Here is a 25,562-nt window from a genome sequence, read left to right as displayed (position 1 = left end):
GGCCAGGGTAGAGCATGTGCTGTGAGCAGGGTGGGTGTGTCTAGAGAGTTGAATAAGACTTGTGCTATAGGGGGAGAGAAGAAAGAGTGGGAGATGAGGCAGGGAACCCCACAAAAACCCAGCTCTGACTGGTGAGATACCAACTGTGTCTAATTGCTCCCCAGTGATGGTCACACCACAACCCAGAGCCCTGGAGACAGATTCTCCCTTTCCTGACAAGTAAGACAGAATGGCTGTGTTTCTGCCCTTGGGAACTGTGGTGGTCTGAATAAGAATGAGCCCCATAGGCTCATGTATTTGAAAGCTTGGTCCTCAGTGAAACAGCTAGGTAGGGATTAGGTGTGTGACTTTATTGGAAGAGGTGTGCTACTTGCAGTGGGCTTGAGGGTTTCAAAGGCCCCTGCCAGGCTCAGGCTCTCTCTCTCTCTCTCTCTCTCTCTCTCTCTCTCTCTCTTTCTCTCTCTCTCTCTTCTCTCTGCAACTTGCAGATGAGATGTGAATTCTCAGCTACTTCTTCAGCACAGTGCCTGCTCCCACCACACTCTCTGCCAGGGTGACCATGGGCTCACCCTCTGAAACTGTAAGCAAGCCCCCATTAGATGCTTCCTTTTATAAGTTCCCTTAGTCATGATGTCTCTTCGCAGCAACATAACACCATGACAGGGACTTAGCTATGAAGGATTAAAACAACCTCAGGGGTGGTTTTTTTTTTCTTTGTAATTCTTTACTACCCAGGGGTGGTTTTGATGACACTGCACGGAGGACTTAAAAAAAAAGATGGCTGGGCCAGCTTCCAGCAATATCATATAAAGGTGAAAGACTCCATACTTCCCAGTATACAAACATCTTCTATTTATACGCTGCCATTCAGTAAATATTCAATAGTGAACATCACAGACAGCTGCCAGGCTACAAAACAAGAGAGAAGTGTTGACTTTTCAAGAAATCAGGGCAATGTAAGTGATTGGTAAACAATAGTGAAGCCAGGTTGCACCCCACCCCCTTCCAACACACCCAAATGGAGAAAAGTTAGATTCAGTTAATTCCCTGTTGGTTATTATTTATTTAGGCAGTCGTGGGGCTGTGTCCTGTTGGCCTGTTGGGTGAGGAAACCCAGCCACGCAGGAGCCTTTGGCAAGGGGCTTAGAGACCCTCCCAGGTGATGACGCGACAGGGAGCCCCGCGGATTCTGGGGTTTTCACTTGACCTCATACTTTTTCTTCTCACAAGGTGTGTTCTTAGAAAAATGGCCCCCAAACACAAACGCCCTTCCATGATGAATCCTGCAGACTGGCCCCACTCAGAGGGTCTCCAGGAAGAGCTGGGGGTACATGGAAGTGATCACAGAACCTCCAAACGGGTCCTTTCACAGCCCCCGCTCCAGTACAGCAACTGCTTCTTCCTGCTGTTCCCAGGAGGAGCTGGAAGGTAAATCCATGGTTGCCACGTTCCCATCTCCTTCTCTGAAGTCTTTCCTGAAGGATGAGGAAACTTCTGGTCCTTAGGTTGGTCTTTGAAGCTCCGTGCAGGTACACTGAGCCCAGAAGTTTCTGAAGGACCTGGTTTAGGCATTAACTGGCTATGTCATTCCCATTCTGACTCCCCAAGCCCAACCACTTGTTTCTTCCATAAATACACCCTCTGAGTTGGTTTTATGTACATTTTCTTTGGATCTTTAATGCGGAGGAAGCAGGGGTGGGACGGGAGGAAGAAGGCAGAGGGGGACAGCTGCTCCAGGGTAGCAGCAGTAGCTACAAGGGAGGTCTGCACAAGGGTGGTGCTATGTTAGACCTACAGGCCTTCATGGAGCTTTGCTGATCTTAGGAACTAAGATTGGCTATTCCTAAACCTATCGTGGGGAGCACCATTGCCGAGACAAGAGATCCTAAACAGGAGTGATGGCAGAGCTGGTATTTTGACTGGTGAGGGGTTCAAAGTTGTTTTTCTAGAAGAGCTGAATTCACGGTAAGTAACTTCAAGAGGCAGTCATCTTCAAGGCGAAGGGTGGAGGACGGGGTGGATTTTCAGGGTAGGGGCCAGTCATCATTGGTGGTGGGACAGTTTCCTCATAGTCACCGTGAGGAGTAAAAATGTCCAGAGAGAAAAATGCCGAAGTGGGCCTCCGCACACATTCCAGAAAGACGGTCTGGTGGGTGGTTTGCTGGACTTGTGTTTATCACCCGGATGGCAAATGGCAAGACCTGCTTTGGGGACAGTCACACACGGCCTCCAGAAAGCGAGTCTCACTGGCTTTGGTTCCTTGGCCCTTCAGTGGTAATAGATGCTGAAGGCGTGCAGAATATAGAGCAGGGTGGTGAGGAAGGCGAAGAACTGGAGAAACACAGGGAGTGTTAGAGAGGCCAGCGCAGGGCCCACCCCCAACCCAATGCCTCTAGATCCTCCCACCCGGCATTGTGTTCCCTGCACAGCTGAGAGTAGTGAACACTGGGCAGAGAGAGCAAAGGGGATGCTGGGTAGAGCAGGTCCTCTACAATAGTCCAGATGGGGTAAGACAGGGAGAGTATGGGACTTTGAGTTTAATGAAATCCAAGAGCCTGGACAAAGAGGAAAGGGATCAGGGAGGCTGGAAGGCAGCTGGGAAATGCTGTGGCCTTCCCAGAGGCCCACAGCGTTAGTTTGGTACCCTGTTCTTACTCTGGAGACAGTGCCCCCCCCCCCCCCCAGTGCAGCCTTGGCCTCTGGCATGGCGTGGGAGCCTGTGGAAGCCGAAGGGTGACATGGATCATGTCTTCTCACACTCAAAGTGGAGTTGACTTTCTGTCACAAGAGGGTATCATTTCATAGTAGAGAAAGAGACAGGTGGGCTCAGAAGCCCGCCTCTTGGGTGCCACCACCTGGGCATCAGGCTTTTTCCACAATTTACTGTGCCCACCTTGCCTTGTCTTCCATTACTTAGCAATACCATTTCTGTGGACTTCTGTCATTGAAACAAAGGACTAAGAATAGCTGACGGTGTCCAGCAACTCATACTCAAGCAAGGCCGCTGGACCTCTCAGCAGATGTCAGTAAAAAAGAGAAATGTGGTTCTGTTTGTTTGGGGCGGGGGGAAGAATAAAACTCTGAAGACTGAGCAAGGCTGAGTGGGACAAATGCAAGACAAGAGGGGGTCCCTGAAGTTTGGGTGCATGCCCACACATGCATTTTCCCCTCCGCCAGGCTCCTGCAGTTTGACACAGTTGTCCAAAATATGCAGGACAGCGCTGAACTGCACGTAATAAATGCCCTCCGTGTGTGCACGTCTATGCCGCTGCCTAGTAGCTGCGCCGCTACTCACCGAAGCTGCAGTGTTGATGTAGTACTCATTTATGTTATAGTGTTCAGACATGATAGTGACGTGTGCTTGCAGGACGGCGGCACTCATGTACAGGATGCTTGTGGTTCCATGGTATAGACTGTCCTGGAAATGCAGAGCAGAGGCAGGGGTCGATGTTGTTCAAGTGAACACCTTCCCTTTTTCTACACAGCAGGGAAGAAGGGGAGAGAAAAGTAAACCCAATCCCTACTGCCCTTTCTTTGCCAAGTTCCTCCCCTCCCCAGAGTGTGTGTATGTGTGTGTGTTGGGAGGGGACACAGCATGCATGTGGAGGTCAGAGGATAACTTATAGGAGTTGGTGCTCTCCTTCCACCATGTGAGTTCCAGGGGTTGAACACAGGTTGCCAGGCTTGGCAGCAGGCCTTTGGCTGAGCTATCTCCTTAGCCCCTGATTTTAGTTTTGATGCTCTATGTTATGCTGTCAAGACAACAGGAATGTCCTGCAGCAACTAAAATGCTCACTAGCTCTTGAGGGAATGCACCTTGGTTAATCTGCATTTTGCAACCTCTAAGGAAGTGTAGGTCACACACGCCATGTCAGAAATTCTGTCCCCAGTGCACATCTCACCGTGGGAGCATCAGGGCAACAGATGTGCCCCGCTGTACAGGGCTTTGTAGAGATTCAAACGCAGGTCCTCATGCTTACACTTTACCCACCAAGTCATCTCCCAGCCCAGAATTATTTTTAAGAAACAGGACCTTTTTGTGTTGCCCAGACTAGCCTTGAACACCTAGGTTCAATACAGCCTCCTGCCTAGGCTTTCTAAGTTACTGGGAGACTCTAGGTATACGCTGCCTTTTAGTTGAAGTATATGAGTGTTTTGTCTACATATGTATCTGCCTATACATATTTCTGTGCACCACATGCATACAGTGTCCATGGAGTTCAGAAAAAGGGTGTCAGATCCCCCTAGACCTAGAGTTACAGATGGTTGTGAGCCTCCATGTGGGTGCTGGGAGCTAAACCTGGGTCCTCTGCAAGAGCAACAAGTACTCTTTACTGCTGAGCTCTCTCTCCAGGTACTATTTTTAACTTCGGGAAGGTGTGTACAATCCTAACAAGGAAAGCAGCGGAGGGAAATACAAGGAAATATGTACAAATACGTTTTCACTTTGGATTAGCAATCAACACACCAAAATCAGCAGCCTTGGTTTCCTAGGGATCTCATCCCAGTGGGGTCTTCTCATCTCAGGCCTTTCACTCTGCCTCCCCCACCCGGAGAAGCACATTGTCCTTTAGAACTCAGGACACCAGCCCAAGAGGTGCTGTCCCCTGGTTCTTACCAGGACTCTCCAGGACGCAAATCGCTTGTAAAACCCCAACAGGTAGGACAACAGGAACATCAGGGAGATGAGGAACGAGGTGAGGGACACGTACAGCACCCACCCATGCAGCAAGGGTCTCGAGACATGCGTGGCGGCCACCAGTGTCCAGACCAAGAACCCAAATACCTGTAGGAGAAAAGCACAGACGTGATTTTGCTTGTGCTTTAGTGAAGAAACACCATGGCCGAGGGAACTCCTTGGAAGAAAACGTTTAATTCAGGGGGCTCACTGACAGTTGAAGAGGTTCAACGAGTTATCATCATGGCGGGGAACATGGCGGCATGCAGCAGAGGAGGTGCTGGAGCTGAGACTGCTACATCTTGCCGGCAACAGGGGATCAACTGACTCACTGGGAGTTATCCTGAGTTTATGAAACCTCAAAGCCTGCCACCACAGTGACACACTTCCCACAGAAGGTGTGGCCCAGATGTGCCCTCTAGCTTCAAGGTCTGGATTAAAGGCGTGTGTCACGCCTCCTCCAACAAGGCCACACCTCCTAATAGTGCCACTCCCTGTGAGTTGATAGGGCCCGAATACATTCAAACTACCAGAGTTTGCTTGTGTATGGGTGGGAGGACTCCCTTGGCAGAGCTTCCCTGGCTGAAAGCTCAGCTCAGGGTCAGAAGGTGGGTCAAGGAGCTTGCTGTCCAGCCTGACAACCAGACTTGGATCTCTGGAACCCATTCTTCCAAGTTGTTCCCTGATCTACACATGTGCACGCATGGCATGTGTATTGTATGTGTGCACACAGAGGAAGGCTGGCCTCTCTGAATCATGGTCAAGTCCAATCCTGTAAAATTAAGGGTATTAACCAGCCTTGCAATAGGAGAGACCCCCAGTCAATTTTGGCCACCTCTTTTAGCCTAAGCAGTGTTGATGGGTAATTTTTAAGACCATCTGAACAAGTTGTTAATGCTTAAAATGGACTTTTCACATGAAAAAAATTACATTTTTTTTCTTGAGAAATCCATGGCTCAGTGACTCAGAGCTGACCAGAATAAGTTGTGACTGCATCTTTTAAGGGACCTAGATGGGTAGGAGAGATGGATCAGAGGGTAACAGCCCTGACTGCTCTTCCTTCCAGAAGCCCAGATTTGAGTCCTAGCACTCACATGGTGGCTCACTATTTGTAACTCCAGTTGCAGGGGATCTGACACCCTCTTCTGGACTCCTTGGACACCAGAAATGCATGTGACACACAGACACACTGGCAGGCAAAACACCCCCACTTATAAATAAGAGGACCTGGAGAGTCCTTAGCAAGCCTTGTCCTCTTGGCCAACCCCATGCCACCCTGTGACATGTTCTTGTTACTTGCTTCTTCTCCTGCCCCACTGAGGGCTTTCCTGGCTTGTGAGCAGCTGGTTGAGGCTCGTCAGGCGATAGTGGCTAATGTTCTGGGATCAGTTGCCAGTGTTCAGTGTAATTCCAGTTTAATAGCCTCTATCTCTGCCCAGGCATTTGCTGTTCCCTTGTCAGTCACACCTCCCTCTTCTTTCTTCAAGGGTCTCCTTTGATCTAAGCTGCACTCAGCTGTGATGGGTGATCCCGGGCTGTGGTGGGTAATCCCGGGCTGTGATGAGTGATCCGGGCTGTGATGAGTAATCCCGGGCTGTGATGGGTGATCCCGGGCTGTGATGAGTGATCCCAGGCTGTGGTGGGTGATCCCGAGCTGTGGTGGGAGAGTCAGGGCTGTGACTGGAGAGCCAGGGCCGTGGTGGGTGATCCCGGGCTGTGGTGGGTGATCCCGGGCTGTGGTGGGTGATCCCGGGCTGTGGTGGGTGATCCCGGGCTGTGATGGGTGATCCCGGGCTGTGGTGGGAGAGCCAGGGCTGTGATTGGAGAGCCAGGGCTGTGGTGGAGAGGGGCAGGGTTGGAGATAAATGTTCAACAAATATAAGGTTCACTTGAGAGCCTGGAGGGAGAGAGTCCACAAGGGAATTACATGATTTTGTTGGTTTATCTCATTTTCTGAGCAGGTCTCCCTGCAGGTCGCTCTGTGGCAGGCACTGAAACACCCTTGGCTCTCCAGCTCCTCACTTTCATTAAAATGGCATCATTTTTAAAAAAGAAATACTTGATGATGTTATGTTATATACCTTTTTAAAAAGACTCATTTATTTTTGTTTTACATATATGGGTAGGGGTTTTTATTTGTTTTATTAGACAGGATTTTCCTGTGTAAAGCCCTAGCTGTCCTGGAACTCACTCTGTAGACCAGGCTGGCCTCGAACTCACAGAAATTCACCTGCCTCTGCCTCCGGAGTGCTGGGATTAAAGACATGCGCTACAACCATCCAGCGGGACTCATGCTGTTCTATCCTTGCCTGTGGAGCCACTCACAGATAATGGTTGCTGCAGGGAAGGTGCTGGCATTTTCATCAATGGTGTGGCCCATGTTCTGGTAAATAATCCTCCTGTCCGTGCCTCTGTAAGCCACCCTAATTAAACTCAATTAGTGACCAAAAACTAAAAATAAAGTGTAGAAGTGTTACTGGTTGGGAATGGCCTGTAGGAGTGGAGGGAACAGACCACAGGGCAATGGGGGTGGTTGTGATCAGAACACACTGCATATGAGAATGACATTTTTCTATAATTTTAAATTGAATTGAAGAGGCCCACTAGTTCCGGGGACAACTTTCCCCACCTCAAACAACCAATGTGCAGCGAGGTCTTGGAAGTTCTGCGCTGGATCTGGACATGTCTATGGTGAACAGTACTGACTTGTCCTAGGGAAAGGGGTTCTGGGGCCAGAGGTCTGTTCTATGCCCCTACTCCCCCCGACATGCACACACCCATTGATGAAACCAAAGCACTTGCCAAATGTCCTTCCCGACAACCTGAGAAGGTGCACAATGGAGCTGGAATCTGAGCAACACCCAGACCGTACTAGCTGTTAGTGGGATTGCCGTGTGGGGCTGTAAAACCACCCTGTACACCTGGACACACATGAGCCCTTAGGGGGCAGCGAGGGTCTGTGTTACTGACTATAATCCCAGGAAAAGGCCTGGAACAAAGCATCTATAAGGGCGAGGGGTGTTGGGGTACACTGTCTGAATGAATCTATAAGGAAAGCACCCCCATCTCACATCCAGCAGGAACTTCACAATTTGTAAAAATCTATCCACTCAAACGGTCTCATCCATTGTGCCCACCTGTGTCAGGCTCACCGTCAGCCAGGCTGTCTCTGTCCCTTTGCCCCCATTGGAGCTGAAAAGGACTCCCCAACACTGTGGGTCCATTGTTTGTCCTTGTGAAGTTAGTCACCATCACTGTCCCTCATGAGAGGGCTGAGGTCTCACAAGCAGTATGGAGTGTAGCCTGGACATGGAGAGGACATTTGTGTGACTGTCCTCCGAACCAGATGTCACGCTGGGGGCAGGGGAGCTAGATGTTCCTAGAAAGTGCCAGAGGTCGGTTGGCTAGCGTCACAGCCGGAGCCCTGGTACAGTTAACCTCAGTGGACTCTCAAGCCTGCAGAACCAAGGGGCCCATTTGGACCTTCATCCTCTGGTTTCCAGCCAAGGAAATTCTGACACCAGTCAAGGACTCTGAGCTTGGGGAATCTACCCAGATTACAGGGAATTTTTTTTTTTTGAAATAGCCCTGTTGTAAAATTGTTTTGCAGAGGAATGTCATTTGGTTTTTACTTCCACACCCCTCTGCCTTCTAAGCAGCAGATGGGATCAGGCCCAGAGACCAACTCCAGGTGGGTTAAAGCCCAGTGGTGTTTGGTGTCTCAGCTCTACCCCAAGAAGTCTGGCAGGGAAACTTGACCTTTCGACTCCTATTTAAAAGCTCATATTTACCTGGTCGCCTACGCCACTCTCCCGTTTTAGCCCCCATTTTATATTTCCCAAGAGCAGGGAATATTTTTAGCTGGTGTGGTCTGCTCCCCTCTACCCGGAAGGATATTATATTGCAGTTAGACATTTAGAGTAAGTGTGCCTCAAGGAAAATCCTGGCAGGGTCTTTTTGTATTGAAGAAAATGCACACTTCTCATAGATGCCCTTCCCAAAGGACTAAGCTCAAAGGCTCATGCCTTTAATTCCAGTGCTCAGGAGGCAGAGACAAATGGATCTCTTTGAGTATGAGACCAGACTGGTCTACATAGTAAGTTCCAGGAGGGCTAGAGCTGTATACTAAGACTCTATCTCAAAAAAAAAAAAAAAAAATAGAACAGAGTTGAACCAAAGGCTTGGTCATGAATCTTAGGGGTATAACTCTGTTGCTAGGTGCTGGTGAGATGGTTTGGGGTTAGGAATACACATTGCTCTTGCCGAGGACCTGAGTTCAATTGGACCGTGTTGGGTAGCTCATACTTTTGTTACTCTGGTTCTAGGGGCATCCAACACCTCTGGCCTCTGTGGATATTCATGAGCTTGTACCTACCTATCTACATATACACATTGGGGGATGCCGAGGAGTGGGTGAGGTTAAGGTGTTGAGCCTAGGCATCAGGCATCATATCATTAGGTAGTGAGAAACCCCTAGAGGCTCATGGGCTCAGACCAAACATGAGACCCTTTAAGCTTCTACTGGATGAAATAACTGCAAGTATTAGCATAAGTTAAGTTGGAATATAAGAATACAAGAGTTCAAAATAATAGGGTTTTTGGTTTGTTTGTTTTGCTTTTTTTGGGGGGGGAGGGGGAATAGGGTTTCTCTGTGTAACAACCCTTGCTGTTCTGGAACTCACTGTGTAGACCAGGCTGGCCTCGAACTCAGAGATCCTCCAGCCTCTGCCTCCTGCGTACTGAAATTAAAGGCATGCACCACCATGCCCAGCTTCAAAAGAATACTTAAATAAACAAGCAAACAAACAACTGTGTCACTTTTGAAACATCTTTGCTGTCTTTGAAAACAATGTAATGAATTAAAAGAATCTACAATAAGACACAGTGGTAAAGAACTTCTAATATACGCGCCCGGGTTGGGTGGGGACTGGGGTGTGGGTTTTGCCTGGCATCATCTATGCCCTGGATTCAGTTCCCAATACTGAAAAACAAAACAGAAAACAATAAAATCAAAACAGAAACCCAGAGAAAGTAGGCACAGCCTAGGGCAAGGCTCTGAGTCCTGTGGGTTCCTGGAACTCTCTGTGGACTACGAGACAACTCAGCAATCTGAGCCCTGGGGATGCTGCCCGATGTGGCCGGTGGCCAGGGAAGCTGCACTGTTGGACATTCTCCAGACGATACGACTGAAACTGAAACCCTCTGCCAGTTTTGATTGTTTCCACTTTGCCCCATACAGATCTGCACATCACACATCTGGGTTTGTATCCCAGCTCTACCAGGGGATTCTGTAAGCCACCTGTGCCTCTGCATCCATTAGAGGAGGGGGGTCTCTCTGGTCCCTGCCAGGAGGGCACTTAGATAAAGTTAACCAGTCTCACTTTGGCTCGTGGGGAGTCAGATAACCATTAGCCCAGGCAACTGTAACCACTTGAAAGGGCACAAGAGGACCAGAGGAATGTTGCGTGGAAGAGAACCAGAAGAGCGACACCCTAGCTGGTCTTTTTGAGGGGTGGGAAGTTTGCAACCAAGGATGGGGATTGGGATGGGAAATGGGAGGCTGGAAAGCTGGATGAGGGCAATATTATTTGGGGGGTATAGACCCTTTTCACAGAACAGATAAAAGCCTTTAAAGATGCACTTATATACACATGTGAACACACACACACACACACAATTTTTTTTTGTCTACAAATTTAAGAGACTCACAGGCCACTCCCCACATGTCCACCTGTAAAAGTCCATGTTAAATACCTGATTTTTTTTTATTTGGTTTGTCAACTTTCTGTTTATTTGTTTTGTTTTTGAGACTGGTTCTCACTATGTAGCCCTAGCTATCCTGGAACTTACTATGTAGACCAGGCTGGCCTTGGGTTCCCAGAGCTCCACCTGCCTTTGCCAAGGGCTGGAATTGAAGACCTGTGCCACCACAACTGGCAAATGTCTGTGTTAGTAGCCATGCTGTTATTTTGGAAACACTGATCAACACATTAAATTAAATTGCTCCGCTCGGTAACTTCACTTTTCAAAATTGTTCTACACGTGGCATGCATGAACAAAATGAAGAATAGACACGGTTGTTGCATCTTGGTTAAACACAGAAAAGACAGGTTTGACCCAAATGCTCATCTAGAGGATGCCAATTAAATCAGCTATGCCTGCCAGGGTGGGGCCCTCTGCGGCCTTCAGACAGAAGTGTTTACTTCCAGAATGGAGCAAGACCTAGCAGACAGCAGCATGCCCAGCAGGCTCGGACTTATGTGCAACGAGAAGAAAAAGAATGGAGTATTTCTGGACAGAGATTCTGTCTCAGCTTCGGGGAGACCTGGTTGGCTTGAGGAGAGACTTCTCACCCTCTCACCACAACCAGCAGAGGACAGAGTCCTCGCTATGGGAATGTGGCCATGTTTAAAGTGATCCAGAACATTTTAGTATGTGTTATTTAACACATAAAAAATTAAAAGAACAAGAAGAAAGCAAGTAGGTTGCATGAGGGAGGGTCCTAAGGCATCTCGGATGAGACCTGCCTTCCCAGGCAATGTAGCGGGAGTGAGTGGTGTTGACAAGGGCCAGTCTCCTTAGAGGTTCAGAGAAGGACTTTCCCTGAGTGATGAGGGCCCCAGGGGGTGGCAGGGATACGCAGGTATCAGATCTGCACAGGGCGGGGTTCCAAGTCAGGGCGGCTTCAGTGTGGGGCAGAAAAAGAGCTGAGAACGGGAGGCACGCAGAAGGCAGAGACACTGGTAGCAGGTTTCTCTGCATAGCTGGGTGGCATTTCAGCAGGGCAGGTCTCACTCCATGCCAGTACCACATTCCTCTCTTTCCTACCTGTCTTAGCTTTCATGACAGATCCCTCCCTTACTTGGTTCTTAGGTGACAACAGGGGACCATGAATTCCTATGAACTGAGAGGAAAAAGCCAAATCAAATGTTGGACGAGGCTCCCATAACTACTGACAGCACAGGAGGAGTGGCTCCCACAAAGGACTCAGGCAGGTGTCGTCCACAGTGGGAACCCCAATGGCCTGAAGGCTCCCTGTGGCACTGTGATGCCTCAGGATGAAGACAACTCTTGTCCCTTGTGTGAGACTTTGCACCACGTGTACACTTTATGCAACCATTGCCGCAGTCCGGCTCCTGATCACAAAGCTCTAACCTCCTGCTTCCTCCTTGGCCAGCTCCAGCAGCCTCCACTCTGCTCCACGCACCTGACGACTCCAGGTACCTTAGACAGAAGAAGTCTTGCAGAATTTCTCTTCTGTGACTGGCTGATTTCACTTAGCATATTTCTTTCGGACTTCGTGTTTAGCATGCACCAGCATTTCCCTGTGCTTTAAGGTAGAGTAATGCTCCATTGAATAAAATAGTTCTTGCCTATAGTTCGAAGTTTACTATTTCTCGACTTTACTCCATGCAAACGTGACAGGCATCTGGTAGAACCTTTCAGTTTTGCAGTGACAGAACTCCCCAGCCTAGCGCTCTCTGATAAGGCAGCTCCTCTGTCTTCTTCTCAGGCAGCAAGCGAGCCAAGGCTTCCGGACGGCCAGGAGTTCACGGATGGAAACCAGGGACACTCAACAGTGGACCTGTGCTGTTAAGTTAGAAAGTGCTGAAGGTGGCGTATACTTCGTGCATTTTCAGTCTAGGTCAGTGCTCATCAATGTAAAACTCCCTCGTGAGCCAAGAGGCATCGGATTGCTCTTTGCTTATCCTCTCATCCATGCGGGTTGCTTTCTACCTCTTGGCTGTTGGGAGTAAGACTGCTACACACAAGGGTGTGCCAATATTCCTTCAGGGGAAGAATGAGATGCCATTGGCCCTGGGCTGTGTCAAGCTCTCATCAGTTGGTGCCCTTGCAAAAGACCTGGAGAGCGGCGATCCATCAAACAGGCATTCTTGTCGCTATGGACATGGCTTGAGGGTTTGTGACATCCAAGCAAAATGCCTCAACTCTAGGGAGATTTTAATGAAAGCAAACAGCAAGAATTGCTGTGGAATGATGAGATTTTAAGCTGTCTGTAAAATCGGTGAGCAGTAAAGGAATTTTTCATCATATCTTCCTCCTTCCCTGGCACAGTTTTCATGAACACAGCTTTTCCAGTGCTGGAGCAGGAGCCCAGGACTTTGCGCATGCCAGGCTGCACTCTATCACCAAGCTATGTACCCAGCCCAGCCCACCCCCAATGAAAAAGATTTACTTTATTTTTAATTGAGTGCATGCGAGGGGCATAATGTACACATGTGAGTTCAGTACCTGATAAATCCAAAAGACGACAACTGCCCTGGGGCTGGAGTTACAGCAGTTGTGAGCTGTGTGTGTCCTGGGGGGGAGAATGCCAGTCCTCTGCAAGAGCAACCCGGGTTCTTACGTGCTGAGCCATCCCTTCAGACCGCTGATCGCAGCGACTGCCAAGCCTGGCACCTAATCAGGGAGCAGCATCACAAGCAATGCCAGGCCCCCAACTTTCAGCAGTACCCTCTCCACTGGAGTTTTCCTGCCTTCCTGCCTTCCTTCCTTCCTTCCTTCCTTCCTTCCTTCCCTCCCTCCCTCCCTGCCTTCCTTCCTTCCTTCCTTCCCTCTCTCCCTCCCTCCCCTCCCTCCCTCCCTCCCTCCCTTCCCTCCCTCCCTCCCTTCCTTCCTTCCTTCCTTCCTTCCTTCCTGCCTTCCATCTTTCCTTCCTTCCTTCCTGCCTTCCTGCCTTCCTGCCTTCCTTCCTTCCCTCCCTCCCTCCCTCTCTCCCTCCCTTCCTTCCTTCCTTCCTTCCTGCCTTCCTGCCTTCCTGCCTTCCTGCCTTCCCTCCCTCCCTCCCTCCCTCCCTTCCTTCTTCCTGCCTTCCTTTTTTTTTTTTTTAATTTTGGGTTTTTTGAGACAAGAGTTCTCTTTGTAGCCCTGGCTATCCTGGGACTTGCTCTGTAGAGCAAGCTCACCTCAGACTCAGAGATCTGAATGCCTCTGCCTCCAGAGTCCTGGGATTAAAGCGTGCGCCACCACATCCAGCTTCACTGGAGTTTTCAAATGTGGACCCTTTGAAGGTTACGACTTCATGTTAGTGGTTTGTTTTCCAGCATGGAGAAATCAAAGAGACCAGACTGGAAAGTATGGGAGCGCAATGTCCAAGGAAAGGGAAATACTGTTTCCTTACTGTTTCCCGAGTCTTTTGTTTCAACACACACACACACACACACACACACACACACACACACACACACCTACACACTCCAGGTGCCATGGAGTCTCTTTCTGTGAAGCGCAGTCAGTTGTGGAAGACCATCTTCTGGAGAGTCTCCCTGACTCTCAGCCAAGGGCTTTTGCAGTAGCCTGCCCTAGCAGGCCTACCCTGGATGGCTCAGCCACACAGCAGGAAGCCTTGGGTAAGGACTTCAAGGTCAGGGGTGTGAGAGTGGAGGGGTTCATGGGAGGAAATATTGGGACCTGGGTGACAAAAGTAAGCCACCCACAGGGTGGTAAGGAGAACCCCAGCTGAGGGAAAGCCAGAGCCATGGGAGGAGCCCTGGAGGGTGTCCTTTCTACAGGTGTCACAGAATGTGATGGGAAGCAAAGACAAAGGAATCACAGCCAAGATATAAGAGCGACAACCTGCAGCAGGGAAGAGACTTCTACGGGCATGTCTGAAGCCCCATCAGTGCATAGGAAGCTGGGATTTTATTCAGAGGACTCACATGTCTTCATGGGAAGTGGGTCCATTTCCGAGCATGCTCAATTTAAGGTCATAAACGAAAAAGCAAAGAGTAGACACATTCGGGGGTGGTGTTTAACTCCAAATCTCACAGAGCATAGCAAAGATTAAAGTGATGGAAAGGAATGTCTCTGAGCATGCTCAGTTAACACCAGAAAGTTTTAGCTGAAAAATAAACAATACTTTGAAGGTGTTTTAACAGAGGCGCCTGACTTGCTTAGTCACTAACACAAGGACTGCACGCAAAGCAGACTCCCAGGGATCGGCCCTGGTGGAGGGAGAGGCCCACAGGCAGCACTAGCTTTATTACCAGAGGAGCTGGGTGTTTCTGGGCAGGCCTTGCTCACCGCAGGCCTCTGTGGATAGCTCTAAGACATTTGTTCCCACAAGGTACTGTGTATATAGCCTAATGCCCCGGCTAGGCTTTCTGAAGCCTGTGGTCAGACAGCCATATTTCCTTTATCTTAGGAGGAAAACAGTTCTAAGAGGCCAAGGAACTTCCCCAATGACCTCCGTCAGGACCCCAAAACAACAATCATTGTACGGCACTTCCAGGCTCAATAAAAACACACAAGACTCTTGCAAATTCTGAGTCATTCTGCCTTGACTCATAACAAGAGTATTTTTCTCTTTGTGGCTTTAAGGTTAGCAGGAAATTGCTTGCCCAACCTGCCCAGTCCTTCAGTGAGGCCATTTCTTCTTCTGGCCTCTCCAGATAGTGTGGACGGGAGCCCCATGGGCCTCTGCTCCTGACAGAATAGTCACATAGGGCACGGTAAGGGCTCTCCAGACCTGGCTGCCAGCCCAGGAAACCTGGAGCAAACTGGCCCACACTTCCTCCCTGCTCTGGGAGCTTCCTGCTCCAGGGCCACACCCTCTCATTCAGACCCAGACTGACACGAGTTTTATTGATCAAATTGCACAGATTTACAATGTAACATAAAATAGAATGATAAAAACATTCTTATCTACCCAAAGGCTAAAGGCACTTTCTTTCATAATTATTCAAAATAAATTAAAAATAAGATACTGGATGTTAAAGAGGGCTTTTTTTTTCCTTTTCTTCTCTATGTGTGGATTTTAAGAAGTTAAACTTGTCCCTCCTTTAGGGTTTTGTCACCCCCAGGCTCCACACTTACGCTGGTTCCTTCTCACTCTTTGGTCCAGGCTCTAGGACTAATTTCACGTCTCTTTATAAGTTCTTAGGAAACCCTGGGCTGTGCTGTTGGCACCCACCATCTCTGGGAACCCCGACATCCTTTGTGACAGTTACTCCTTTCTTTCACTCCATCAGGTACTGGGTCCCCAAGCGCTCCCACGATGCACCCCCCAAGACCGTCTCAGCTGGGCTGTGACCAGACCTTAGAAGGCAGGGACCAGACTGATGTCACCTCTCCAGAAAGCCAGCCTATCAGGCCCCAGCAAACCTCTTTTACTGCTACCCCTACTTGGTCTCTCTCCTCTGCTTGCTATCACGACCCTGAGTTTCTGAGGCAGGACTGGGCCCTGAGGCCTTCATGTCCCCAGCATCAGGCTCAAAGTCCAGAGCGAAGCAGTCCCAAGCGGAGATGGCCACCTTGAGCAAGACAGGTCTCCAGGCACGCTAGCTAGACAATGCCGCCTGATACCCTCTGGGCCTGCCACTGTGGCCCAGCTGTGACCTGGCACTTCTTCCAGGAGCCTTGGTCAACTGATGGCACTAGACACTTATTTATTTCATTGTTGCCCACTTTCTGCTCTGCTCCTTCCCAGATCCCTGATATTCTTTAGGGAATGGTTTGGGATTCCGTTTGGCTTTTCATTACCCACCTGCTTCTTCCTTGGCCCCACAACCTTCCCCATCCTAGGTGACCCAAAGCCCTGGCATCAAATTGTGCTATTAAAGATGATGGCATTTAAATAATTCGCTTGGGCAGAGAGGGCATCTAAACAGGCAGGGCTTGAGGGCTATAAACGCTGCAGAGGCAGAATCAAAAGGGAAAGCATAGAAAACCCACCCACGGCAGGAGTTTAGACGGGCTTGTCTAAAATAGATCAGAGCACTCTAGGCCAGTGGTTCTCAACCTTCTTAATGCTGTGGCCCTTTAGTACAGTTCTTCGTGTTGTGGTGACCCCCAACCATAAATTATTTTCATTGTTACTTCATAACTGCAGTTTTGCTATTGTCATGAATCGCAGTATAAATGTCTGTGGTTTTTGATGGTCTTAGACGATCCCTACGTTTCTCCCACGGGTTGAGAACCTGGACTGTAGAGTTTAGAGCCTAAGACCTCAGGATGGAAAGACCTTGAGGCTCCACTCTGGGGGTCTATCTGGTATTTTGTAGGTGTGGCTGTGGCCAGGCAGTGGGAAATAGGACTCCCGATGGAGAAGGCCCAAGGGGATGCAGTTGCAAGGGTGGCTGGCAGGGATGGAGGATAAAAAGGAAGACTAGCAGAGACCAGAGTGTAGCTGGGGGCAAAGGCCAAAGATCTCGGGCTCCTCCTTAATCTAGCCTGTTTCCTCCTTTCACAAATCTGGACAACTCTCTAGAAACTCTCCTGACTCTCCCAGCTCTACCATAACTGGGAAAAAGTCATGTAAGTGAACTGAGTGCCCAGGCTAGCTCTTTTTAGTTTCTTTGTGTAGCTTTGCCTGTCCTGGAACTCACTATGTAGAGCACAGGCTGGCTGCAAACTCTTGGAGATCTGCCTGCCTCTATCTCCTGAGTGCTGGGATTAAAGACGTGCACCACCACTGTCCGGCTAGGGTTGTTCGCAAGTAATATTTTTCAAAGAGGAACTCTAGATTCTCCAGGCCCCAGATTATTTCCTTCAAGCCGGATATTTGCATTAAATAGTTCTAACTTGCTGGCCTTCCAGAACTGTCCACAGCTGTCTGACTTGCCGCTAATTTAGAGAAAGTTGCCAGTGTTTTAGCTGGATTGTGTGACCTAGAAGTTTCCAAAAGGTAGGGAAGGTGGTGGGATGCAAAAATGGAACAGGTTGCTTCCTAGTGTGCCTCTGTTCGGTTCCTGCTCCTTCATCTTCCTTGGAGCACAGACTACATGTGGCATTTTTGCCAAGTTCTGGTAGGGGGGTTGGAGGGAGACTGATGAGTGAGTTCTTTCTGTGGCTTTTCCCAGTCTTTCCCTTTCTTTCCAGCAGCAGCTGACTTCACCCCTAGGATCCGTTGGGCCCCGCCTGGGTGCATACTGTTTCAGGAGAGCCCCTCTGGGCAGCGATGTGTGAGCATCACAAGTCAAAGGCTCCTTTCAGATTTAAAGTACCTACTGCTGTTCCCCTTTTGTTCACCTAATCTAGAGGGGGCAGTGGCTTACTCCTGGATTGCTTTCTTAACCGTGGGGTGCTCTTGGTGAGTGTGTGTGTGTGTGAGGTATGCATGCATGTTTGTATTGTGGTGTGTGTGTGTGTGTGTGTGTGTGTGCACGCGCGCGCGCGCGCACATGCTCTTGTATGTGCCCATTTGGAAGCCAGATGTTTCTCACTGGGACATCTTCCTCAATGGTTTCTTTACTTTTTTCAGATAGTCTCTCCCTGGTCCTCGGGTTATACTAGCTGGCCAGTGAGCCCCCAGATCTGCCCCCTCAGTGCGGGGGCTTACGGGCGCCGCTCAACTTTTGCCTGAGTGCTGAGGATCTGATGGATCTGAACTTGGATCTTCATGCTTTCCCCAATGAACACTTTGCCTCAGGTTCCCTTTTTGTTTCTAGCCACTGTAGAATAGAACCTGGACCTCAAGCTGAGGTCACAGGAGAAGTGACAAAGTCAGGCCGTGAGGAACAGGCTTCATTTTCGCTATTCGCATGAACCAGGGCCACTGGAAGGGGAGCAGGGGACAGCCAGGAACAAAACAAACAAACGAACAAAAACCCCAACTTCTAAGGAAAGCCTCGAATTCCTTCTTGCAGATCCTTTGGTCACTTTCAGTCCTGGCAGGGTTGGCTCTAGCTGAGCTCTTTACAATTTCAAACAATCTCTTAAATGTTGCAAAATGGAGGTGGCAGGGTAGGGGAGCAGATTAAAGTCAAGGTGAAACCAGGAATTTGGGGTGACACATAACGATGGGGTGGGGTAGGATAGAATGAACTTCTTGAGGCATCTCAGTGTTTCCTCCCCACCAACAAGGAGCTGAGACACACACAGGAAGGAGAAAATCCAGCATCAAACAGCGGGCTCAGGCCTCCTCCCCTTTTAACTAGCTGGATTTCTAAGAATTTTCTCACCCACTGCTTTTTAATTAGGCAAAAATCTAATTAAAGAGTCAACTAATGAGAAGGGTAAAGTTCAGGTGACCTCCTCAGACTCTGAGTCATAAAGCCCTCCCCAGGGACAGCCACTGGAGCCAGCTCTCAGCTTCCACCTTTCAGCTTGCCAAATAGCTCGGGAGTCAACTGATACCACCCAGGCCTTGATATGATGGGTCCTCTGCTCCCAAAGACACCGGTTCTGCAGAGAGGCAGGGCTGGCTGCCATGCCCACCCCAGGCTCAGCCCCAGTGCTGGCAGAATCCAGTGCCCACACTCTGCATGCCATGGGAAAATAAGCGGAGGTCTGTTCTCATCTTAAAACCTACTGAGTTCCTTGCCCTCCGAGATTTTTTTTTCCTTTTCTTTTGTATTTTTTGGTTTTTTGGAGACAGGGTTTCTTTGTATAGCCTTAACTGTCCTAGAACTCACTCTGTAAAATAGGCTGGCCTTAAACTCACGGAGATCCGCCTGCCTCTGTCTCCCGAGTGCTGGGATTAAAGGCGTATACGACCACTGCCCAACTAAGGTTGTTTTCAAGCAATACTTTCAAATAGGAAATCTAGAGTCTCCACTATACGGAGCAAAACCTCAGCTATGTTAAAGTTTCATGCCATGCTAGTGAGGAAGTGAAAATGCAAAACATTTTCCAGCTCTTTCCAAGCCTGCACTCCGTCAGGGCGAGCCCTGTTCAGCTCAAGCACCAAGATCGTCAAGCTTCTCTCAGGTGCTGCTCAGGGCGCAGCTGCGGGAACTCAACAGCACCGCGGCCAAGGAAATGGAAGTTGGTGGTGGCTGGAAAGTCAACATAATTTTTGTACCAGTTCCTCAGCTGAAATCCTTCCAGAAAATCCAAGTCCGGCTGGTTCGTGAATTGGAGAAAAAGTTTAGTGGGAAGTAAACTACTCAAAGGATAATTCTGCCCAAGCCAACTCGGAAAAGCCGTATGAAAAATAAGCAAAAGCACCCCGGAAGCCGCACTCTGACTGCAGTGCGTGATGCCATCTTTGAGGACTTGGTCTTCCCAAGTGAAATTGTGGGTAAGAGGATCCGTGTGAAACCAGAGGGCAGCCAGTTTATTTCATTTAGACAAAGCACAGCAGAACAACGTGGAACACAAGGTCGAAGCTTTTTCTGGTGTGTATGAGAAGCTCACGGACAAAGATGCTATTTTTGAATTCCCAGAGTTTCAGTTGTAAAGAAAATGACTAAATAAAGTGCCATTCATATTAAGTTGGGTGCGTAATCCTAGCCCCTGGCGTCCATCCCCCACTCTGGCCTGGGAGTTGCATTGGTCTGGACTCCAAATCCCAGCATGCCAGGTCCTGACCCCTCCCACAGGGTATTTAGGTGGACTCCCAGAGGAGGAACACACGGTTCCAGGTTTGCATGTGCTCCCCACTTTCCTTTCTCCCGGCCATGCGCTAGCCACCCGAGAATGCTGTAGTTAATAAAACGATGGGCATTTTAATTTGGTTTGATCTGACCAAATTGGATTTCTTTGTGCGGGCAGAGCCACCCATTTTAGGATTTTTTTCCCTAACAATTCATAGTAAAACAAAATAAAAATAAAAACAAAAACAAGAAAAAAGCATTTTCCAGTCACCCTGGAAAACAATTTGTTGGTCTCTTAATAGTAACAAGCAGATACCCACTCTTCTACCTAGCAAGCTACAAGTAGGCCTTTAGAAGTGAAAAATGTACTCTAACAAAAGCCTGCACATGAATAGTTATTAAAATAAAATATTAAATAAAAGAATAAAATAAATAAATAAATACTATATATAATACATACAGGCAATAAATACACCAACAATGTCTAGTTCATTTGACAAATTCAGAGAAAATGCTCCATTTCTGCCCTATCTTGGTGAGTCTAAACTTTTGTACCTAATTTACTTTCTATCATAACTTGCTTTTTGTATCTGGTAAATAAAAAAACTGTAACTATCCAGTCTTCAACTCCCTCAGAGACCCAAGAAGGAAAAAAAACAACAAAAGCCAACAGCAGCTCTATTTAAAACTGCCAAGAACTAGAAACATTCAACAGAGGTGGATTAGATTACGGTGATTCCTTGTCATGGAATATTACTCAACAATGAAAAGGGACAAGCTGAATACAGACAACTCAGGTGGACATCGAGGACATTCTATTTCATGGAACAAGTGAGTCTCAAAAGGTCATATACTGTTCAATTACATTTATTTATACAACTTGATAGAGCACTGACTACAAACAGCTTTTGGGAGTCCTTAAATTTCTGTGGATTTTACTGATTTAACTTCAGTAAATTTCCTCTGGTTGCCTTCTGAAAATGTTAATACCTTTAAACCCAAAGCCATTGCCTTTGCTATGACACACAAGATGTAAATCTACTCCAGCTGTTTTACAGGTACCTGCATGTTCCTGGAAAAGAGTGTTAAGTCCAACCCACAGGGGTCCCTCCTGATAAGCCAGCCCCATGTGCCATCTTCGAGGACACCAACCAGGTGAAAGGCAGGTTGATTTTACCCACATGCCCACTCATAAGAACTCCGTTATCCCCTAACTCTTGTGGATGCTTTCACAGGGGAGATAGAGGCATTTCCCATCTCCAGAGAAACAGCAGACGTGGTGGCTCAGGTATTCCTGAGGAACACATCATCCCTCAATTTGACATGCCTTCCCCCAAGCTCCTGGGACATCAGAGCTGGTACGTCCTCTCCACGCTGAGGGGGGCACCTATCTAGCAACTGGGACCTGGTTTTCCAAGTTGTCCCAATGAAGGGCATCTCTGCCTTCATGTTTTGTTCATTCACCCCAGTCTCTTTTGTACAACCAAAGAAAATCTCTCTCATTCTTTCTGACAGTCATCTCTCTTCCCATGGCTAGCCCTGTTCATAGGCCTGTGTTAATAATCTATTTTTTTTTCTCCTAGAAACTTGCCTCCTCTGCTCCTTCAAGGAACAGATGCCTGAGGTCTCCAGGATGGCAGCTAACTGAATGCTTTTTCATCCATAATTCCCGCTGAGAATAAATTCATGGACTCTTGACTCCTGACTCCCCCTCCCCACGTTGTCCTATGCACACACAGAGGAAGTAGCCAGACTTGAACCAGTGCCCATATACCCACCTTGGCCCCATGTCTTTCTCTTTCTACATCCCATCCCTGAGAAAGCCCACCAAGAAGCGGCTCCTCCCTGGAAGGTATTTAAGGCCCCCTCCTGGGAGCAGCCCTGAGGTTCCCCTCTTCCCCTGGGACCACCCGTGAATGCTTTGCTCAGATTAAAACTTGGACTTTAATTTAGTTTGATTGGCTTATTGCATCATGGAGTTGCCCACTACTGGGGGATATTTTTACTTATAATAACTTTCTTATATTATAACTAAAATATTATCTTGTGAATGTGTTTATTTCTAACAGACTACTTGGAATAGTGAGGAGGAACATGGGATGGGTGGGGAACCCTAGAGAGTAGCAAAAGGGGGCTTTTTGGTATGATGAGACAGCTCTAAACCTCGGTTGTTCTCAGACAATCTATGCGGGTAAACTGGAGATCTGTCTTGTCAACCTCAGTTTCCCAGCTTTAAAACAATTCTAGTTAAGAAAGAATGGGTCACTGGGGAGCTGCAGGGACTGCGGGTTTCTATAGAACCATCATTATCACAGAATTAAAGGTTTAAAGTGTGAATTTTAGTGCTGAAGATTGGGAAACAGACCATCTTAGGCAAAGGTCTTTAGAGTAGGCTCGTGGAAGACTAAGCTACCCTAACCTGTCATCTTCAAGAGCCACAAAGAGCCAGAAGTTGTACCTCCTCGACAGCCAGGGTGGCTCATTGCCAGCAGGGAAGACCCCAGCTTGTCCAATTTGATCTGACAATGAATCTGCCCACTGGCTCCATGTAGTGCACCAAAGGCAATGACTGGTGGTTGGGGGAGCCATTGTGTGATGTCACCCCAAGCTACCCCACTACAGAATCACTGCACCCTAGTTCTTGGGTAGTGTTGTCCGTGCTCTGCAATGGTATCCTGGCCTCCCTGCTTTCCAATCCATTCTAGAGACTTTGTCTCAGACCAGAATACTAAGCAAGGGTCAGGAGTACTTGGAGCCATGGTGCTGCAATGCACAGCGGAGGAGAAAGACATCAGACCACCCAAGTCAAAGAAGGGCCTGAGCCAGACTGGTTCGGCACACATACACGTCTTCCCACCCAGCTTCTGTTCATGGGATCAAAACTTGATCCTCTCCTGCACCTCGTCCCTTCCCTCCCCATCTTCCACCCAGGTACACGTTATTCTGGAGTCCTTGATCATAGCCGGTGCAAGTAGCATGTACAGAATGATGCACTCAACACACACACACACACACACACACACACACACACACACACTACCATGCACGCACACACATTCACACTACCACACATTCACACACACAGATGCTGCACTTGCTCTATCTGTGAACATGTACATCATACAGGTTTCACACATTTCTGTATTTTCCAAGTTATCAACAATGAATGAGAATGACTTAATTAAATGAAGAATAATTAAATTAAAATTAGAGCTACCAACTATATTCATAGCAGCTTTGTTTGTCATAGCCAGAACCTGGAAACAACCTAAATGCCCCTTGATCGAAGAATGGATAAGGAAAATGTGGTACATTTACACAATGGAGTACTACATAGCAGAAAAAAATAACGACAGCTTGAATTTTGCAGAAAAATGGATGGAACTAGAAAACATTATTTTGAGTAAGGTAACCCAGACACAGAAAGACAATTATCACATGTACTCACTCATAGGTGGTTTTTAAACATAAAGCATAGAAAGCCAGCCTACCAACCACAATCCCAGAGAACTTAGACAACAATGTGGACACTAAGAGAGACTTACATAGATATAATCTACACGTGAAATAGAAAGTAGAAAAAGACAAGATCTTCTGAGTAAATTGGGAGCATGGGGACCTTGGGGGAAGATAGAAGGGGAAAGGGGAGAGGCAGGGAGGGGAGCAGAGAAAAATGTAGAGCTCAATAAATATCAATTTAAAAATGTACAAAAGTAAAAAAAAGTAAAATTAGAGCTACAGTGAGGAAACATGGGACAAGGCGGCTTGGAAGGGTCCTGTCCACAACGGACCAGTGTCTTCTCTATACCACCAAGATGAAGGTGGAGGAGCTGCGCTAGACTGAAGGACAAGGACAAGCCAGCACCATCAGGAGGTTTAACCTGGCTCCTGGGCCAGAGAACGGACATCAGTGGGGAAATGAGCAAATATGACATTAGCAGAGTGCTAATGCTAACTTCCTGGCTTGGGGAGACCTGTGGGATTCTGAGTGAGACAGACTTCCTGTACTGTAACTGTGTCTTTAGGAGAAATTTGAAATTATTTTGAAATAAGTCAAGAAAATCAAGCCAGTGACAATGCTCTCTTTCCCCTCAGAAGTCCCATGATGGTACTCTCCCAGGACTCCAGCTGCAGGAGGAGGACAGGTGAGGACATCTGTCAGCCCCTCTAGTGCCAGCTCTCTACCTGGCTGCCTTCCTGCCTTAGCCCTCCAGCCGTCTGCCAGTGGCAACTCCCAGTGACAGGCTCGGGCCCCTCCCTGACCTGGGACAGACCGCCTCTTCTTGGGGCTGCCGCGTTCTGACTGCACAGGACACAGTCCCAAGCCTCTCTCCAGCCACACAAGCCCCTGGGAGGTAGCCACCCTTCCGACATTGACCTGCGTGACTAAAAGCATATGCTCAATAAAAAGTGGCAGAGACAGCCTCCATCCTGTCATCCATGTGGCTGTTCCAAAGTAAGGGCCACACCCAGGGCCTGGCACACAGAACTCAGGATGTGACCAGCCTGGCAGGATGCCCACGTTTGTGGGGGATTGGAAGAAACCTACCTCTTAGGTGGAGTCTCTGCCAAAGCCGCCCACCTATGGGACCCTGGCCTCCCCTTTCTTGATTGACAAGAATGGCAGTTGTTTAACCAATTTGCCTAAAGTTCACTCAGTCGGTCCCAATCTTCTGCTCAGACCAGAAGGATGGAAAAGGTTGGCCACGGGCGCCCATTTTATGTAAACCGTCTTACTCTGAGTTTTCCTCCAGGCCCAGAGGCAGCACTGTCAACTTCAGAGCTAGGAAGAAAAATTCACCCACAGGAAGCTTCGGGGAAGAGGGATGACAGCAGGAGCAGAGGGAACCTGTTTTCGACAGAATGCATCGCTGAGCCCAGGCAGGGAATAATGCCCAGTTCTGCCCTGCGTGCGTGCGTGTGTCCCAGAGTTGGTGACCTGGGCGTTTCAGGAGATTGTTTTATGGGCGATGCTGTCAAGAACTCCTCCTATTGCTTAGCACACGTAAATCAAAGTTCAAGGTCAGCTGATGGGATTTGAGAAAATCCTGGGAGAACTTCTTTCAGAAGGCCCTTTAGAAAGTCCACTGGTTCTTTGAACTTTAGGGAAGTACAAACAGCTAAGGGGAAAGAAACCAGTTAATAGAATATTCCGAAGGGGCTGGGTAGTCTGGAAGGTGGTTGCACCCACCAAAGTAGCCTGGGGGTGGTTCGTCATCCATTGGGAAGGAGAAAAATTCTCTCAAGACCAACGCAGCCTGGGGGTCAGGAGGACAGTAAGGAAAGTGGGCCCCGGTAGCTAGCTGCCTTTCCCCCATTCCGGGAGGCGGTGGTGGCGGTCAGACAGTCGCTTTCGCGCAGGACTGATTCCCAGCCCGCTCCGCCCCTCCCTCCCCGCTGGTGGCGGCACTCACCAGCTCCGGTAGGAAGAAGGCAAAGGGGATGGTGAGGAGCACGGCAACGACCCCCGAGGGCACGGCGGGCGGAGCGTAGGTGGTGGCCTGTGAGTCCGGGGAAGCCATGCTGACACCAGTGCCGGCACCCTTACCCTTGCTCCGCAGCACTCGCCTGCGCCCGCAGCTGTTCGAGTATCACCTCCCGCCCGT

The 25,562-nt window shown here is 48.7% G+C and overlaps 1 protein-coding gene, 1 long non-coding RNA gene and 1 pseudogene across 2 annotated transcripts; 1 reads left to right on the top strand and 2 right to left on the bottom strand.

Annotated features, from left to right (window-relative positions):
* Positions 1 to 1,646: 1,646 nt before the first annotated feature.
* Positions 1,647 to 25,562, bottom strand: LOC121460550 (MAL-like protein). The gene is made up of 4 exons (XM_041671019.1): positions 25,371 to 25,562; positions 4,619 to 4,786; positions 3,296 to 3,418; positions 1,647 to 2,331 (listed from the first exon to the last, which is right to left on the bottom strand). The coding sequence occupies exons 1-4, from the start codon at positions 25,476 to 25,478 to the stop codon at positions 2,269 to 2,271; spliced, it is 462 nt and encodes a 153-aa protein (XP_041526953.1). The 5' UTR covers positions 25,479 to 25,562; the 3' UTR covers positions 1,647 to 2,268.
* On the bottom strand, positions 6,393 to 12,947 carry LOC121460551. The gene is made up of 3 exons (XR_005976059.1): positions 12,932 to 12,947; positions 11,507 to 11,582; positions 6,393 to 6,575 (listed from the first exon to the last, which is right to left on the bottom strand). It is a non-coding gene; the product is annotated as an uncharacterized LOC121460551 (long non-coding RNA).
* Positions 18,439 to 19,820, top strand: LOC121460328 (annotated as a pseudogene).

Source organism: Microtus oregoni, unplaced genomic scaffold (genome assembly GCF_018167655.1).
Source record: "Microtus oregoni isolate MIOR12 unplaced genomic scaffold, Mior012 000020F_ref0000438, whole genome shotgun sequence".
Lineage (NCBI taxonomy): Eukaryota > Metazoa > Chordata > Mammalia > Rodentia > Cricetidae > Microtus > Microtus oregoni.
This window is presented reverse-complemented; position numbering and strand designations above follow the sequence as displayed.